The 20,212-nt window shown below is 33.2% G+C and overlaps 1 protein-coding gene across 1 annotated transcript in view; it reads left to right on the top strand.

Annotated features, from left to right (window-relative positions):
- The first annotated feature begins 3,848 nt into the window (after window positions 1–3,848).
- Window positions 3,849–20,212, top strand: part of LOC124362901 (peroxidase) — a 113,019-nt gene continuing 96,655 nt past the window's right edge. The window contains exon 1 of the mRNA XM_046817776.1: window positions 3,849–3,948. Within this exon, the coding sequence (XP_046673732.1) occupies window positions 3,938–3,948 (11 nt within the window). The 5' untranslated portion in view covers window positions 3,849–3,937. The remainder of the gene's footprint in view (window positions 3,949–20,212) is intronic.

A 20,212-nucleotide genomic window follows, 5' to 3' on the forward strand; every position in this document is an offset into this window, starting at 1 on the left:
GTTATCACATTCCTTGCAATTTGGATTGTAGGAGTGTATCCAGAATTTTATCTCATCCTGTGCAATAGATATAAATACATTTATAAAATAAATATTAACTAAATAACGGTCTTAATAATACTAATGATTTTTTGTTAATTTAAATATTATATTCGTAAAACAAGTCTCAAAGGGAATTACGGTAATTTTCAGGTTTAGGTGTTACGGTGACTAAAATCATGTTTGGAAAAAATAAACAAGTTCTTTGCTGTAATAGAGGTTTATATACGCACAATGGAACCGTATCACCACTCCAGGCGAGGAAATAGCCGAGTAAACATTGCGCATACTGAGCGACACCATACCGAGAGGCTGTAAAACACCGCATTGACACACGCTACGATCCGTACAAGTTGGTAAGCATGAATACGAGGTGTAGTAAAGTATGTAAACTATATTGTGATTGTGAAGATATTCAAGCTAACCCGGATCCTAGTCAAGCACATAAGGATCCTATCGGGCTTCATTAAAAATATTTCGTCGTCTGTCTGTCTCTCTGTCCGTCCATGAGATAACTCTTGATAGAAAGTCCTAGAGACTTGATACTTAGCATGTATGTTCTTCTAAGTACAGTTATAATTTCTTTACATTAGTCTTATGAGTAACAAATGCAACGAGGAAAACACGGTATAAACAAATTAGTAAACAAAGTACATAATATGTTCTGAAGTTTGATCATATGATAAAGTTTCAGTAAGTTAACCACATATGAAGATGATACTTTCTTAAATTAGTTCCTTTCGTATAGTACTTGAACATATTACATCAACTTGTAAAGCACTAAATCGATGAAGGGCTTTTTACCGTGTTATTTTGATTGAGATTACTGATGAAAAATGTGAAGGCTGGATCATGGATCCTGTGTATGGTAATTGAAAAGTTTGCATATATCACTTTCTTGCATGTGTGTTAAATACAAATATTTTATCAATCTCAAACTAACTTTGCAATGATCCAGTTCAATATGTTGTAATATTTAATTTATTACTTACGAATTTATTAAAACTCGTGTATATTCGCGTACGAGTGTTTGCATATGCATACCATATTGCCCTTAAAACTGAAGAAATACCTTCAGATACTTGAAAATCAATAGAGGCCTGTCACTGGTTAATGCAGTTTGTATTTATTTGTATGGATTTGCAGACGCAAATGAGCTCGGTTTGTCAGGTTTATACATATTTTGTCTGCTTGTTTGCAGATGCTTAAGGAAATATTACGATACATTATTTATTGATTGCAAATTCTACAGTTTTTCCATTAAAACGTATTTATATTGTTAAGTATTGATGGGGTATATTTTCTACGTCGGGATAGCAAATAATGAGCAAACATTAAGTGCTTAAGTGTATTATATCTTTATTAATCCAAAGCAACAAAACCATTTCACAGTTAAACATTGTTTTAATTATTAATGGAGATTACTAGATATACATTAGAGCTGAGGGATAGCGTGACTTACCCAGTACCATCGTCAGGAGGCGTAACAGAGACATGCTGAAAGACAAGCCGCACCGGTCAGGACTTTGCACTCGAATCTGAACACGACTCTTAACTCTAGTCTGCACTGGACCCTGGACTCTGAACTCTAATATTTTTGAATAAGTTTTGGTTTATATACTAAGGTGGTGCTTCCCTCTGTAAATGTCAGATCTGGTTTATGATAAATCCCGTCTGCATTCCCAGACACTTGAATGATCTAAGAAAGGATGTTAATAAGGCCATTACCCTACACAAATATCCCGGTGTCTGTCTGCTTTCTAAACTGGCTTCAAATTAAGAGTAAAGCTACATGTAAATTACCTAATCCAAATTAAAATTGCCTGAACGTTTGACTGTTAGTAATTTGTTGAAATTCCACCACTACTACTCTTATATCGAAATAAAAATGGTAAACATCAGGTCTCTGAAAGTCGCTCTCCTAGCGAGGGTATTACCCACTCTCTTGACCTGATGTCTGACATGCGTTTAAGATTTTTTTATCCGTACTATACCATCAACTTAGGTTTAAGAATTAAAACTTCGAAACAGTGAAAAGAAACTTTATTTTATTGCTACCTTATAAATAAGTTTTACGATTATGTTTAAAATAACAAACGAATGTTCTAATCTCGTACATTTAAACAACTGGCAAAACTCGTTGACTACAACACAGTACATCAACTATTAATTTAAGGTGGACCTTCCCTCCGGCTTCACCACTGACCAGTGACGCTAATACAAGTGCACCAGACCATAAATAAAGTGACCTCACAGGCTACTAGGTCAATGAGTATATGTTTCATAAGTAGAAATGACATGCTTCAGGAGTGTAACTCGCTTTGTTTGCTCTAGCTGAGTGGGTTCGCCTCCATCACGCTGGTGTTGACCAATAGATTATGCAGCAGTCATTAATGGTTGGTTCACTGCATCACTAGGTACCTGTAACATTGTGCCGCTATAAGGAGCTAGTCAATTATTAATTTGTGTGAAATTCCACCTCTATTACTTTTATATCGAAATAAAAAATATATATATTCTAAGATGTATTTACTTTATGAATGTTATATTCCGTATAACTAATTGCCTTCAACCACTAAGTTATCCTACCAAGATGGCTCGAATTTGTATAAAGCCAACACTACTGATTATGCAGGATGTCGGTAACTGCTCTAGATCTAATGTTAGATTTGGCAAAAATCTAGGTATGAAATATCACAACATTTGAAAAACCTCTAATCTATCTGATTACGAGAATCCAAATTACATTTCTTAGTAAATGTCTATAGGGCACAGCACACATAGGATGTTGCCATCGCCTTAGTAGTATCTTGGCATCATTGTCTCCATCAACTCTTACTCTGGAGATTGTTTCCTGAGAAGTTGTTAGAACATTTCACAAGTATGCATAATTCAAGGTGCATGTAAAGCCATTAATATCAAAATGCTAGGGAATCTTAGCACTATTTTCAACAAGATAACAGCATTTAAATGTTTAATTTTTAAAAGAATAAATCACACTATTTTATCGTCATAGAAAATAAAGTGTTAAAACAATTTGTTGCTCTAAAGCCCCTTAGAACGCCTCCTAACAAAAACAGTACCTATTTGTTTTTTTTTTTGGGAGGTGGGAGTGGAGTCCAGTTTATTACACATTAATGTTTAGTCTTATTCATTTATTGTTACGCATATTGCAAAAAATAATACGGTTTATCAACTATCGGATTGTAATCTAGTCTACTAACGTCGAGGTTTAATGCATGAGGGTGGGCAGAGACTTTAACGCTGGGGGTTACTGTAGTCACAAATGCGAAATCGTAACAACTTAAGAAACAAGTTGTCACCCTCGGACTTTCTTTTCAATATCCGGACATGAAACTCATTTATATTATATTAATAAGTTTGTTTAAACATTCCAATGATAATATTTATTCATATATCAAGTATTTTAGTATCATTCAGCTCTGAATAACTTTTTAGCTTCTACGTGTACATGGGTAAGCATCTCCTAAATTACTTTCAAACCGATTATAAAGGGCATTAATTTGTTCCATATGGGTCATATTATGCTAACCTTCTGGAATGTCACATTTTAACCATAATTTATAGATGATTTTGTTAATAAGATGGAAACAAAATTATATTACGATGCATATACTGATCTTTGTCAGGAGAATTGTACAAGTAAAGATCCAGTTATTAGTCACTACTTGATTAACTCCAGAGGAGATTCTCTCCCCCGTGGTGGCGAGTGTGGAGGGTGCGGGCGGCCCTGGCTCCCTCCGCTGTGGAGAAAGGGACAGGAGTGATACCAGCGGCGAGTAGTTGGCCAGTGAGTACTAAGCTCTTGTCGCGCGTGCAGTGCCGTGCTGTGTATGTGTCTCACTACAGGATACTCGCGTGTTCAACTACCCCCGTCATGATACCAAGGTACCAACTTATACAACCATACAGTATGTTTTAGTGATCTAACTTGATTGGACCTGGATTATTATTTATTTAAAAAGACTATACTTATGGATTACTTGTCAGTCGGCATTCGGTTTGACAGTTACTTGTCAAACTATCGGAATCATAGCATTATTTTAGTGCAGTATTTATTTCAGAATTGTCAGGCTGTCTACGTTGTTATCAAGTTTAACCAATCTTGACTGAGGTAAAACACTAATCAGTTAGTAGTAGAGAAACTGTTAAAAAAGTCAAAAATATAGCTGCGCTCTCGACCATTATTTTTTGTTAAATAATTTTTTATAATTACAGAACAGTAATCTATAAAAATATTCTTACAACTCAATATTTTACGTAGACGCAAGGCGTATCACTAGATATTTTTACAGCTCCTTTATCAGGTAGTTTACTTAAAGTGAACCAGCGAGGTAAAGTGCTATGCACTTGCACGGTCAGTTTTCTACGTCTCTGTAGGCAGGTTGTCGATCTGAAAGCAATAAATGTATATAAAAATATATTGTCGTTCAGGAGTTTCAGAAGACAACTTTATATAACTTTTACCGCATTTTATTTTTAGACGTTGTAGTTAGGAAATATGCAGTGTTTTCTCAATACTTTGGCTACGTTTAATATACTATCACGTATGTATAGTACTATCACGGCTGGTATAGCTTTACGATCAGTATTATTGGACCTATGGCCTTCGTAATTTTTTATATAAATGGGATCATCAAACACGAATAGTGGTTTAAAAAATGTAAGGATTGGAAAGTAATCGAAAATGATGGACCAAAATTAAAAGGTATAAGTCTGATTCCATCCAAAATACCAGGCGCTGCTAAAAAGGTTTGTTTGGGAAAATGTTTTTCTATTTATAATTCAAATCTATTTAATTTCCACGAATAAAGAAAAAAACAGAAACAAGTTTTTGACTACTTCTCAAGGAATTCAAGACATATACACTAGGAAATATAGGAAACTTTAATGCATGCACACAAATAAGAGCTTTGGGAATGACATTTGAAAATTCATTTATGACTTAAGTGAACTGTATTCTTAAAATTTATCAAACAAGTCTTTGTCTTCAGTCATGTTTCATATACACACTGTAATATATTTATAACCTTGTCTTCAATCTTTATTGGTTGGGGCTGATTATAAAACGTACTTAAATTCTATTTCAAATTCTTAGCATTCTTTATGGGATAATCAAAACTTTTTTATATTTTAAACTTCCAAATATCCAAAAAAGGAATATTAATATTGCGGTTTTGTGACCAAATTTGCTTAATTCCAACCAAAACCCAGCATAAAAAAACAAACAAATACTAAAATATAATTCCGAGAACTCGTATATTTAAAAAAGACATGAAATACTACGGCTAATGGATATATATCACACAGGGAGAGCAGATTTGAATTCTGAAAACGTCAACTAATCTTTATTTTTCACGGACATGTCTGTAACAAACGTTTTATCCAAAAATTATTTTATTTTAATCCAGAAATCCAAACGATAATCTAGCTTAAGATGTTAACTGTTTTTATGATAAATATGCCTATTAAAGAATGTAAGATGTTAAAAAGGAATGATAAACATGAGAAGACATTTTTATTTAACATATGAATGGATTCGCTACAACAAATGCCTATAAAATATTAGTCTGGTTATACTTAAGGAGTGACAAATTCTTGTCGTTCTTGATGTTTAACGATATGTTAGAATGTTAACCGATTTGAATATCTCTGTTGACGAATCAATTCAGTGTTCTATCAAACTTATGGTAATTTCGTAATATTTGGATGTAGAACATCACGCTTATAGCCAGGTAACTCCATTAATATTGTGCACCTGACATATCAGGAGCAGTCTGGCCGGTTTGGGTGCCCCGACCTTACTCACCTCCTGCCTGCCACTTCACCAGATCGCGGCCAAGCGTTTGATGGCGACTCGTACATCATTTATCCACTATTCAATATCTAAAAAGGGTTATTTTACCAGTATTAAAAAGATTTAGGTTTTATTGGCTAAGCGTTAGAAAAGCCTATCACTCATGGGGCTGAAAAAAAATTATTTCTGCCTATCTGTCCACACGATATCTCGAGAACGAACGAACGCATATACTTGAAATATTGCATGATTTTCATTTCTATATAGGCAAAATTGAATTCGATGATGATGAATGTCACTTGAAGAAATTTGGCTGACTGTTAGCGGAACGTTTTCATTGGTCTTATGGGTAACCATGATGGCAACGAGAATATAACATAGTAAATTAATGTGTAAAAAAACTGACTACAGTCAAATAAAATTGATATCTGGAAAAAGATGTCACTTGTAGACGTTAAATTTGAATGAAACCTTTGTTCCAAATATTCGGAGGGGAGGGATCGGGAGCAAGTTTTTTGTCGATCTGCCCGCACTGGACATCTTAATAATGAAGACTTGAAAATTGAAGAATCCTCCGCGAAAGCATGTTTCGTGACACATGGTGCGGCGTACTTATACTTTGTATGTTTGTATACTTAGTAAATTGAGTATAAAATTGGCATTGCCACTGTCCGTAACCTAACCAAAAACTTTTTATATTAACCGAAAAGGTATTTAGCGTCTTTATTGCCCAGGAGAACAGGAATGATTACGACTCAACACTATTTGACGGAATTTACAATGAATTAACTAAGTACTGGAACATACATGTAAATAACTTTCATAATAAGATTGGATGGATTTGTGAAATGTATTATACATGTACAGCACGGTCTAAAGAGTCGGAATTGGAGTCTGAGTTAAAAATAGTGTAGATATAAATGTTGTCTTTTACAGGAGCATATTTTGCTAATATTTTCAAAGTATTCTAACATATTCATATATAAGGCCAGAAATGAAGCGGAAAACCTTTAGAGTTAATGGTGTATCTAGATTTTAAATTCCCTATTGAATTCGGTCAGGTTTTAAAACATAGAAAATTAAAGACCATACAATTTATATACCATTGACAATTAAACGATATGTTGGAATGCGGTTCTTAATTATACTGTGCATATTTTTATAATATGATATCAGCATGTCATAGAATAATTATATCACCATTGATTTTCTAACCTTCCTTGTCCAACATGAATTCAAAAGAGCAGTAATAAGAACAATTATCAGATTACTTTGAATTCTCATGGGGAAAATTATTTATTTTAATCATGTCCATATTAGTAATAAACCCAGGAAGATGAAATATATACGGATTCCAACATCTAGAACACGGTTTATACTGAACTTTATATCGGTTGAAATCTTATTTAATACAGTAACAACTAAAAATAACTGCAGAATGAATTTCAGCATTTTTAAACAAGTTCATAAGTACTAAATTTTTAAAAGGTGAAGGAATGTTTAAAGATTTTCTTATACAACATTGCGGTTTTTAAATCTTATTTAATACAATAACAATTAAAAATAACTGCAGAATGAATTTCAGCATTTTTAAACAAGTTCATAAGTACTAAAATTTTTAAAAGGTGAAGGAATTTTTAAAGATTTTCTTATACAACATTGCGGTTTTTAAATCTTATTTAATACAATAACAATTAAAAATAACTGCAGAATGAATTTCAGCATTTTTAAACAAGTTCATAAGTACTACAATTTTTAAAAGGTGAAGGAATTTTTAAAGATTTTCTTATACAACATTGCGGTTTTTAAATCTTATTTAATACATAACAATTAAAAATAACTGCAGAATGAATTTCAGCATTTTTAAACAAGTTCATAAGTACTAAATTTTTAAAGGTGAAGGAATTTTTAAAGATTTTCTTATACAACATTGCGGTTTTTAAATCTTATTTAATACAATAACAATTAAAAAAATAACTGCAGAATGAATTTCAGCATTTTTAAACAAGTTCATAAGTACTAAAATTTTTTTAAAAGGATGAAGGAATTTTTAGAAAGGTTTATACTAAACTTTATATCGGTTTTAAATCTTATTTAATACATAACAATTAAAAATAACTGCAGAATGAATTTCAGCATTTTTAAACAAGTTCATAAGTACTAAATTTTTAAAAGGTGAAGGTTTATACTAAACTTTATATGAAATCTTATTTAATACAGTAACAATTAAAAATTGCGGTTTTTAAACAATCTTATTTAATACAATAACAACATTTGGTTTATACTAAACTTTATATCTGAAATCTTATTTTCAGTAACAATTAAACTGCAGAACGAATTTTTTCATAAGTACTAAATTTTAAAAGGTGAAGGTTTTATAAACTTTATAGTTTTTTATACAACGTTCTGTTGCGGTTTTTATATATCTTAAATCTTATTTAATACAATAACAATTAAAAATAACTGCAGAATGAATTTCAGCATTTTTAAACAAGTTCATAAGTGAATTTAAACATTTTTAAAAGGTGAAGGAATTTTTAAAGATTTTCTTATACAACATTGCGGTTTTTAGGAATTATTTCCGATTTATCAAATTTATACTAGTACAAGAGGTGTTTTTCACTGAGCTTTTAATGTTAAGAACTAATTTTAAATTTCCCAAGTAAAAAACTCCAAAATTTAAAACATATATGGTCTTTTACCTAGAGGTCTTGTACAAAATATATTGATCTCGTACTCTAAAGTCTACCCGAGTATAAAAGCCAATATGGCTTTATATAATTTTCTTTAGTTCAATTTCGTCATCACTAAGAAGACCTATGATACGACTTATATGCTTAAACAGATGATTTTTTACCATAACGTAAGAACATAAAAGCAACTCCTGTTATTTTAATGTTTGTTATTTAATAAAATGTAATGTTGTCGAATCCGAGTCATTAGAAAACCTGAACTTTTCAATTAATTGAGACTAAAATACTAAACCAGAACCATATACCGGAGTACTACGATCACAACGATAAATTGTGCCATCTAATGTGCGAAACATTAAAAAATAAATTGAAGGGCGAGCCGATAGTAGTTCAGGCTCTGGCGTCGGAATATAACAACCAGTTACAGATAAAGCAGCTGCATATCCTATCTATAATTGGAATATTTTTTATGATTACTGGCCATAATGTAAAAGACAACTTTCTCCTTACGATGCTTGTTTCCCGCAGATTTATTATTTTGGAGAACTTAATATTGAACACTCTAGAATTCCTTTGCACTAAACTAGGAAAACAATTTTTGACTGAATTTTTCGATTAAATATAATCAAACAGTGGTTTTTTATTGTGTTATAATTTAATATAACAAATACTAAAAAAGTGTTTGTCACCAGTAACACTGATTTTGAAGCCTTAATACGAAAAACACGGTTTTTTTTGTCATGCCCAACGTTTATTTCTATCTAAGACCCTATAACGTATACTCAGTTTAGGCTGCTGCAGAAGTTTTCCAATACTCTTTTGGTGAAAACTAGTAATTAGTTTAGTTCTACTAAAATATTTGGTTATACAGAGCCAAAAATGGTTGATATCATCGCAACACCTTCAGATTTTTATTACTTAATAATTTAATTACATAGGAACATTTTCATTTCCTGTCTCACACCCAACGCAAAGTCCACGCAGGTGTTGGCAATGTGGGAAAAGCATCTCACGCTGTTGCACAAGGTCTATTTAATTCCACTAACTCTTCTTGATGACTACCCTGACGTAACAGCTCTACTACACAGAGAGTAACACTGAAATCGTATGCGAACCGTTGCTACAAGACAAAGGACGTTTTGTAAGGCCACTTAGTTAACAAAATATGAATGTAGGAATTTACGCAAGGAATGTACTATTTAAACGTGCGACAACTATTCTTAATTGGCAAATATTGTTTTTAACCTAAAATTATTTGAGTCCCGGGAACGGGTGGTTTCCTTATCTACTATTATTGAACATTTTTGGAGGAGTATGAACTTTTTACACCTTGACGTTATTATACAACGTATCCCGTACCTCTCTTGTCAAAGGTATACCACATTATTGCTCACGTCCAGACAAGCGTATTTCACCACATGAACATGGGTCCCTGATGCTTAGTTTCCCATCGATCTGTCTGTATGTATTTTCTTATCCAAAAATTAATATCTCAAGAACCAATAAATTAAATTAGGCTATATAAAGTTTGGTTCAAATGTTTTTCGTAACAATACTAGGTACTGAGGAAAATATCATGAAATTATCTTTACTAATTTCAAATGGCGCCCATAATGACTTTTGAACTTTGAGTATCTTAAAAACCAGCATTATTTCTCAATAAATACAAGGATATCAGTTTTTAGAAGATATTATCATATCTTATGATACCAAAATTATTTAAATCGAATAATAAATAGTTGATTTAGAGATTAGAGCTGCCGTTTATTGAGTTTTTGTACTGTTGCATATACTCTGGGAACCTCAATATAGGCCATGTCTTGTTACAGTAAATTTGCTCTAAATCAGTTATTTATTATTCGTTTTAAATAATGTTCGTGTCATTAGATTTGTGATAATATCATCTAAAAACTGTTGGTCATCTAAGTCTTGAGAAAATATGCTGGTATTTAAGTTATTCAAAGTTTAAAAGTATTAATGGTCTCCATTTTGCAAATATTAAACATAATATCGTGATTGTTTTTGGTAATTGGCGTCGTTACTATAAACATTTGATTAAATTTGGTATAATTTAACTTATTAGTATTTATGATATTATTTTTTTCTAAAAAACACATACAGGCGGATGGGAAACTAAGCATCAGAGACCCGTGTTCATGGTGAAATATGTTTGTCTTTATCTGAGCAATAACGTGGTATACCTTTGTCCAGAGAGTTACGGGACAAACTATATCATTGAGTTATTAAAATACTGGTGTTTTAGATATAGATTGCCAGACAATAGGAGCACAACTTTCTGTAGTGAACTTCATTTTAAAATTTACCCCATACCGGTTCCTAAAGTACTACTAAGAACGTGACAGATATTTCTAATAATTAAATTAAGTAATAAAATAACTTAATTAAGTTAACTTTTGAAAGAAAGGTCCTAGACACTAGAAATTTGTTAAGTAGGATTCTCTTAGTCCAATGTAAAACTCTATTGATTTTGGATTCCGAAGGTTTAAGGGCAGCCCGTTCGTCTGTAAGGCAACTCTTCTGTTACTTTCTGTTGGGTTCTTTGTTACTGTGTAATATCTTTTTCTGTCTTTTTCTGTAATTATGGACTTATAGCTCCTGTTCATCACTCCACTTCACTGTTCACTTTTCATTTCAATATTTGTGATATACTCTCTTTATTATTATGGTAGTTACCACTGGAATAAATGCTAAAAAAAAACTTGAGAATTGTTTCAAACATTTTGTAAGATTTCGATATGTATGTTTGCAACAACTCAAAGGAAGATCAAAAGTATTATTCAAATTAAAATTTGTTTGTTAGTTCAAAAACATATAAACTACTTTGACAAAGTATTAAGGATACTTCTACAAGTTTTAATGACATTGCCCGACGTCCTTACAATAATTTGGGTGCCATCGACAGTGATTAGTTAATTAGTTAATTTTGCTGAAGAGTGAGGATGTATTATTGTTTTGATCCGACCAGTTTTTACGTTTCCATTCAGAAACAGTTACAATGATCACAGCCACATTCAATAATAACAGAGAGTAAACTTTGAGATTAGAATATCTATCCTCTTGGGGTGGTAGGCTATGGCATCAAAGATGAGAAAAATTTGTTTCTATAATTATGTAGTAAAAATTACTATTTCATTATTTGTAGCTTTCATCAAGAGAGTGAAGTTAATTGTTATTGTATGATGCAAGTTATTTAAATAGAAATATTTTATTAAAAACATACACTACTAGATAATTAATGTAAATTGATTTAAATAAAAAGCCTTTGAAATATAGCTAATCCGTTAAATACCAATCAATGTTTTTTAATGTACGTTAAATTGTCAATCAATGTTTCTAAGGTACTTTCATTTTAAATCATTGGGCGCCGATGATAATCTATCGGTGCCGATGTAACAAGAGTAGAATCTCACCCGGAAGTTGTCCAGAGACTAGTCACGAGCCCGGAAGTGCGAACCAGCTCTTGAACTCATTTCTAAGTGTTTGGCTCCATCTCTTGCGTACGCCCCACCCGCGCTTTTACTCCAGAACCGTAGACATAACGCGCGGTGCACCTTCCTTGTAGGGCGCTTGAATAATAGGCCCAGTGTGTTGAAATGTAAGTTTAAACACAGAATTGAATAACTGAGATATGTGAAAGCTTGGCTCGGTGAAGGCGTGTGGGCACCTCTCGAGTTAGAAGGTAAATTGGCTCTCTGTATTTCTTCATTTCTGAGTTAAACTGAATAATTTAAATGTATATTAGCATGAAAATATACCTAAGGGATTATTAATTGTGTAAATCATACTTTGTTATCAGTGTACAAAGCTCACCCATTCCATTGGGGATTTAAAGTTTGAAATATCAAATATACAACCTTGTGCCATTTTGCTTTTGAAGATACATGAGATTAAGATTATATCGATGTCTTTTATAACCAACAAATAATAGGATAAACAAGGATTAAGTTGAGATCTTGGAACATTTTAGTTGTAAAATTAAAATTTTTTGTTAAACGCTTTATGTTTGTTTTAGTAAACTAGACAAATTGTACAATCTTGTTCAGCTTAAGGCTTTATTCCAAAATTGTAATACTTTTTATGATTAAAATGTTTTACAAATAAATGTTTTAACAAATCCGTTGAATATGTAACAGTTTCAATACACAGGTAGCTATTTATATAGGAATTTTAAATGTAATTACAATAACGTATATTTTCAATAATTTAATCACATTTTTTAATAATAATCTTTTGTCCATTATTAGGAGAGTTTGGTACTTCGAAATTGATCCATAAGTTGACATTTAGTCCTCCGTGACGGCTTGTGCCAAAGATTGTACGGAGAGATGGACACATTAAAGTGAAGGCTATATTGGTCACTGAATCTACGAAAGTGACGGGTGAGCACGTGAATGTCAATGAAGAAATCGGAACCCACATAAAAACCGAACTGTTAACTGCCCGAGGCGGGAGAAAGACAGGCCTTGGACCGCGAGGAGAGGCCCATCTCAGTATTACGTGTGACTAACTCAATTTATGTATTTTGTTTTATAATGAGCGGTCTGTAGCCCTATTAAAGTGCTCAACACCTCTGGGCCAAACGAAAATACCAACTTATGCAAAGTAAAGCAATTTCCAAGACATGTTCATTGTTATTCGAGTACGTGCTTTGGGATTGTTGAATAATATTTTGGGACATACGTTGATTCAGATAATGTTAACGACAATCGTTTGCAACCAAGTGCTAACTTGGGGCCATTTCATTTGTTTACGTCATCTGATTTCCATACACCATCAGTAGCTCATCAATTTTCACAATCAAAAATACTTCCATTTTGTATCAAATAACAAGTTATTCTCTTCAAACACTTTGCTTATACAACTGGAACATTCCTACATTTACGTTTATTAGACAATTAATCTGCGCCCCGGATGGAATTCAAAGTAATTATAGTGTTGATTTTTTTTTTGGTACCAATTAAAACCTAAGTTAACCGTGAAACAGTTCTAGAGATATAAATCTGATACGAAGAGTGACTATGATATCCTATATTTTTAACCTATCGCTCACGCTCCACAAAAATATTAAGATTCAGCTTGACAACTAATAAAATGTTCTAACCACGTTGTGCAATTGTGTTAAAATTAGTAACATTAGATAAACATTTTATTATAAACAAGTCCTCTGGATACTGTTTCCGAATATTTAAATTTGGATACCGTGAAATGTTGAATGCCTCAAAATCGGGTATGATTTTAGATTAAAATTGATAAATTGATTTGCGCAGCTCTTCCTGTTACCATTGTCTGTACAGTCCATCTGTAAAACATAATACGAGTATGGTTACATTATAATGGCAGTGACATATAGCCTCTATATATTGCGACACACTTTGTGTTTTGCTTTGTATTATATTTATGGCATACGTGAAACTACTAGACTTATAAAATAAACGTATTGTAATTTACAAAACTTGCTGTAGTAACATACTAATACCACCCAGAGTGATAAGTTCTTTGAGGATCATAGTGATAATTCTTTGTAAAACATTGACAATGTACCAGCTGGTGTTACATGGTTAAAGGTTGGTGTCTAGGTCGCAAGGGTCAATGGCCTTACTTCACAGTGTCACCGAAGCAGAAGCGTGACAAACTCGTCTTCTCTTTCAAGACATACGTCAGGCAACGTTCCTTGGTTGTTTGTCTAGAGAAAGAAAACATCATAGAATATCAACAAGCTTAATCAACCGGCTTTGTGTCGGTTTGTGAAGATCGTTAAACCATTAAAAATTAACTCTGAAGATTCTGCTATAACATATTGTAGATTCATCCACGTTCAGTTTCTCTGCGGAATAAGACGATTGGGTCGCCACATAGAGTAAATAGACAAACCTCATAAATGTCTTCAAGAACTTAAAATTAGTGACTTACCTTGCCTCTATAAGCTCAGCGTCTATGAACTGTAGATTCAAATACAAACTGATTTACGAAACCTACTATAGTAGTGAGGTCAGCTCGTAACAGAATAATTTCTTCCATGGGGATCGCAGTGATCTAGTTCAGTCGTAACACCAAAATCAATCATAGAATTTCTTGGTTAGATAAATGTTTGAAACCTTAATTACCAATGTTTTAGTGTATATAAAGCAGATAAAACACAAATATGTGGACAGCTGAAAGACTTTCGGCTAGAATCTTATCTTGTTTATAATGAATAAGTTGATGTTTATAAATTGAGATCGGTTTGTAATTGAATAACACAGTATGGTGGGAGATGAACTTTGGACTAATTATAATCTATAGAACAAGATTAATAATTCTGTGTGCTGAATTTGCATTAATGCTGATTGTTATGCCATGAAAATGCATGAGTTGATTCTATACGAAGAGATAATTTGAGAATCCACCAACACATCAGTTTATTCTGAGAATCATTTCTTAGCTTTATCAATTAACTCTTGACGAAATAATACAGTAAAATTATTGTTAAGTTAGACTAAAACACCTGTCATTACTACGTATTTTATAATGTAAATAAGGTCGTGAATAATATGCTTAGGGTTATATTTCGTATGATTGGTGTTTGAACAAATAAATATAAATAATAATTTTATACCATAATTGAAACGTGTATACAATTTTAGCTATACAATGTAATCTTTGTATTTTTAATGTAAACATCTTTGTCATTAAAAGTAATGATTGCATTACACAAAAAGAAACGCATTTGTTGAAACACAACAACCAGAGCGGTAATGACTGGTGAGATTGCGCACTTAATGAACACGTCCAGACAGAGAAAGCCACAGTATTAGCTGAAACCCGTACTAGTAAGTGTATCGGCTTATAATCATGTGGGAAGGCTACTACAGTTGCGCTGCGAGGACTGAGGCACGAGGCCGAGGCACGGCTCTGGTCGTGAGGGGCTCTGTTGCGTAGTTCAGTAGACGATCTGATTCACGACTTCTTAATAACTGCTATTGACCAACCAAAGCCCTCCTTTATGAGATCTTTTTTAGGATTATGTTATATAAATCTCTGATTTGTGTTTCCGCATTGGGAAATTCAAATTTACCTACTTTCACATCTTAAATCAGTATTCCAGTAGTAGGCAACGTATCACTTCTGCAATCTTAAACCAAACCCAAAATTTTAGTCATTTAAGTTTTTTTTTTAATTAGATCTAAATTTGAAGTCACATTTGAAAATATGTTAAAATAAGTACAATTGGGTTTTCTAGGAAAATATTCTTAATAATATGAGTGGTAATGTTGATTTGTGACCACGAGGATTCAAGTTGTTTAAAAATACTTTTAAAGATAAATTTTGTTATAAAATAAAGCGTGCCGTTCCTTTGTTATAAATAAAGATTTCTTAATATTAGTTATAAGATAAAACTTAAGATGTTGATTCTTCACGCTCAGTTACGAATACTAACAAAACACCAATGTATTAAATGTAAAAGATCTTTTTTATATTCACAATTAATGAAAGACTTGGCAGAAAGTGAAGGTTTCAATATTCACGGTAAATGATTCATTATCAATGGATTCATTAAATCAAGTTATTATCAGATTTAGAGAACAATTTAGCGAGAAAACACAGAGGATTCCCAGCACCTGATCGAGAATACCGTGCCATAAATCTCCATCGGTGCCGGAGCGAAGCCTGTGACTATCGCAACTATCTCCGACCGGCAATTTCCGATTGCACGCTTGGCCGCGCCACGGAGAGCCGAGCTGTCGCCTCGGAGAGCGTGAAGTCTGGAGAGCAACATCGACGGTAGCAAGGCCAAGCATGCAGACTGAGCGTCCTCGTGACCTGAACTCCCACGCCTCCAGGAATGGTCGAGTGCCCGCAGGCGACGTCAGGAATATAGAGCAGTCGTGGATCTGGGATTTGGAGAAACCAGGAGTTAAAAAATGGGACAACATTTGTGTAATGGAACACGGATTTTCACTTAACAGTCTTGAAAAAACTGTCCCATTTCCATTTCCCAAGCTCACCAACGACTGCGAAATGCTGCTTTCCACAATTTGTTTCACGTTAGGTCCTTTCCCACAGAAGCAGTTTGGTCGATTTCACTGACTCTCCATACTTAACAAATATTGATGCACCATCCCTCTATTATGAAGCACAATCAGACTTATAAAAGTATGTACTATGAAAATACTACTGTAAAATATAATTTAATCGCTTTGACTACCAAGTGATATAGTTCTTACTTAGTGGTATAGGACTGATACTGAAGAAGTCGAGAGCTAATTTACATTGTATAACCATACAGTTTATTTCTTAAAATATTTTCATTAAGGAAGTAATCTTAGTAAGAGGGTTAATGTTCAGGCACTCTAGATGGAAATCAACATGGGAGAATATAAAAATGATTCAAATTTAAACGATATTTCTTTACAGTCATATGTTTCCTAGCTTGGCACTTTCAAAAGCAACAGTGAGAAAAGTAAAACAGTATTAAATCAACGCCAGTCCATCATATACTTTCAGAATATTTAGCTGAAAAGGGAGACTTTTTTTTCTTTATCTACCTATATAGAGATCTCACTATTATTTATGTGTCAGGAGGTCGGCTTTACGTGATTCAAGGTAAGAAACATGTCATCGGAGAAAAAAGTATTGTTTCATAATTTTAAAACTTTCAATACCTTCCCATTTCGATTACCACCAAAACTAGCGAGGACGGCGATCAATTTCTTTCTCAGGAGAAATTCCACTATTTCCTAAGAAAAACCAAACTGCGTGCTTATGTAATGCAAATTGGTTCTCGCCTCCTAGGCTATGCGTGGTGTTGTCAGGGAGTTATAGGAGGTACAGGGGTGAATGTGTAATTTATTGCACAGTTCCCATAAACAACTGGATCAGTTGTAAATAGATATAATGATTTTAATTACTTGGTACTATCTGTGTACAGAGTGTGCGATGTTAAATGTTTTAATAGGCAAGAGACTTTTATAGGTTTACATGTACCCGGATACTGTAAAAACGATGAATATCCCGGGATAAATTATTTAATTAGTCATTATATAATCTTATAGGATTTTATATTTATTTAAAAGTCAAGTTAGGCAAGAGAAAAAGTAAGAAACAATAATATGATGTTTTCCATTGTTTTGGAACTACGAACAAGTATGCAAAAGATAATGGAAATTTGTTACAAATAAATAATATTACAACCTTTAAAATCTGGTTAAATTTGGGTTTACACGTTTGAAAAGTATACATTCTTCCCAATCATTAGGCAGACTTTACTAGGTATGTTAATTTTACCAGATCCTAAATATGGAAGTTTCGAACGAAACTTCCGTGACTAAACCAAGTGATTAGGTATCGCAAGACTGACCTGCAGAATTTGAAATGGTCAAGTCATCATTGTGTGTTTATCTGAATTAGTACTAACCGAGAGGGCAGTCCGGCAGGTGGAAGACTGATGAACTGCCTGACAGCCAGACAAGAAAGCAATCATGCAGTCAATGGCCGGGCAGTCGCTCTACTTCAGACCTAATTGTGCCAAACAGGGTGACAAATCTCTGCCACACAATTGGGTTAACTTTCGACAAATCAGGGCATACTCTCTCTCAACTCTCATTAACTTTTGTCGCCTCGTTGGTTTTTAAGATAAATGCCAATGACTGCGTTTAGTATTGATGTAAGTGGAACCCCGTCGGTGTAAGTGGTCGTTCTGTTTTCAACTGAAACAAATTGTTTTTTTTATCACATGAGAACGTCATTTGACATCGATAGCCGATGGAGGTTGCCCAACAAATTAATTGAGTATGATTCATGCTATTAGCTCATCTGGTAGTTCATGGCCTATCAAAAGACTCGAAATGCATAAATAATCCCACATCAATGATTTATGTTCTTCATCACCGTACCGTAACGAACATGGCACACATAATGTTCAACATACAGGGCAGCGTGACTGAGTGGGTTATCTGGTCACACTCCTTCGTGTACCGCTCGAACCATCGATGACGCAACCCCAAGTCTTTGCTCGTGTCCTAGGTGGAACGGATGTTGGTTTTAGTGACGAAATAGTTGGGGTATTACTGAATAGCGATTTCCATAGGAAATCATGCACTAGCCAAGGTTCTTAGAAAATATATTCGTCTTCAAGCTTGGGTGTTTTTATACATAAACAATCATGTCATGTCATAGTTCTGCTGTTCTGGTGTGGAATAAACCAAATTCCTATAAATTCCTAATTCCTACAATGAAACAAAATGAAAAATTTTTGTATTTTTAGAGTCGAAGTTAGGAATAAAAAAAAATCCTCTCTTCAACTACACCTTCTAACGCAAATAAATGAAATAAAAAAAATTAAAATATTGTAACTGGCATGTAGAACTAAAATTACGCTTATCAATTAACTACATCATAGATCCAACATAAAAATTTGCATTTAAAATAAAAATTTAGTATATTGATTAGGATATTGATTTACTCTTACAAAAACCTCTTTTACACAATAGACAATAATAGAATTATTCTATCCTTACCAAATCATTCTCCTTTCATTCAGGTAACATGCAGTTACCGAAAGAGACCATAAGAACCATCAACTGTCACTCTTGCTGAAGAGAGGCCCTAACTTCGGCTCCAAACCGATCACGCTCTCAATAATTCTTGTGTTATCTGCGAGAGCGTTCTACAATCGACATGTGGAAACAGTAAAATATTGTATTATATAAGGCTGTCAGACGAATTGGAATTAATAATAAAGATGCACTTCAACAACGAGTTTTACGTGCACTAATATCAGAAAAACATAGGGGCAGATGAAGATCTGTCAGTTCTTTGGACTTTAATAGCAGTAATTGCTCAAAATAAGGAGATACATAGTCATCACGCCGTAAGTTACAAATTAACTGAATATAATAATTATGTGCACGCTGAATTGTATAAGAGAGGTCATGACATTGATCATCATGTCACATTAATTAAAGTGAGCTAAAAACCACAGGTCTTTATCAGCATCACTCTGACCTATACAGGCAAAATCCCGGAGATCATCTTTATAAGCTTTTCGCTGTTCCTTAAGTCTTAACAAGAATTGCAACGAGGGAAACCCGGTCATCATAGGTAACATATTTTTAAAATAATCAATGATTCATTGTGATAACAATGGGGTAATATAATGAATTTTCATTCGAAGACCACTTCAGAAGGCACTCCATTTCGAATCACCTAACTTCTGTAATACTAATACAAAGGAGCTCTGAAGTAGGAAAAAGCCTAGTTTTAGCACAAACCTCTGAAATTCTGTGAATGTAAATTATATATGTATTTTATATTAGTTCCTTACAAATTTAAAGGACGATAGTAGATATTTTTACAAATACAATCAACTTGGGCATAGTTGTTTGTACTCTCATTACGTTTTATATAATTGTGTGTGTGTGTGTGTGTGGGTGGGCGCGCGCGCGCGCGCTAGATTATCTGTATATGTGTTTAAATATTTTGATGACATTTTAGAATTTAAAAACCGTGAACACCAAAAAAGTGGACAACCACTGTTTTTCTTGAACACCGTGAAATAAAATCAATGAACAAAATTTCAAGACAATCAGTTAAATATTTAAAATTATTTTAATAACAAAACATATTGAACAGATTGAAGACAGTTTTTCAATTCTCACATGTG

Source organism: Homalodisca vitripennis, chromosome 5 (genome assembly GCF_021130785.1).
Source record: "Homalodisca vitripennis isolate AUS2020 chromosome 5, UT_GWSS_2.1, whole genome shotgun sequence".
NCBI lineage: Eukaryota > Metazoa > Arthropoda > Insecta > Hemiptera > Cicadellidae > Homalodisca > Homalodisca vitripennis.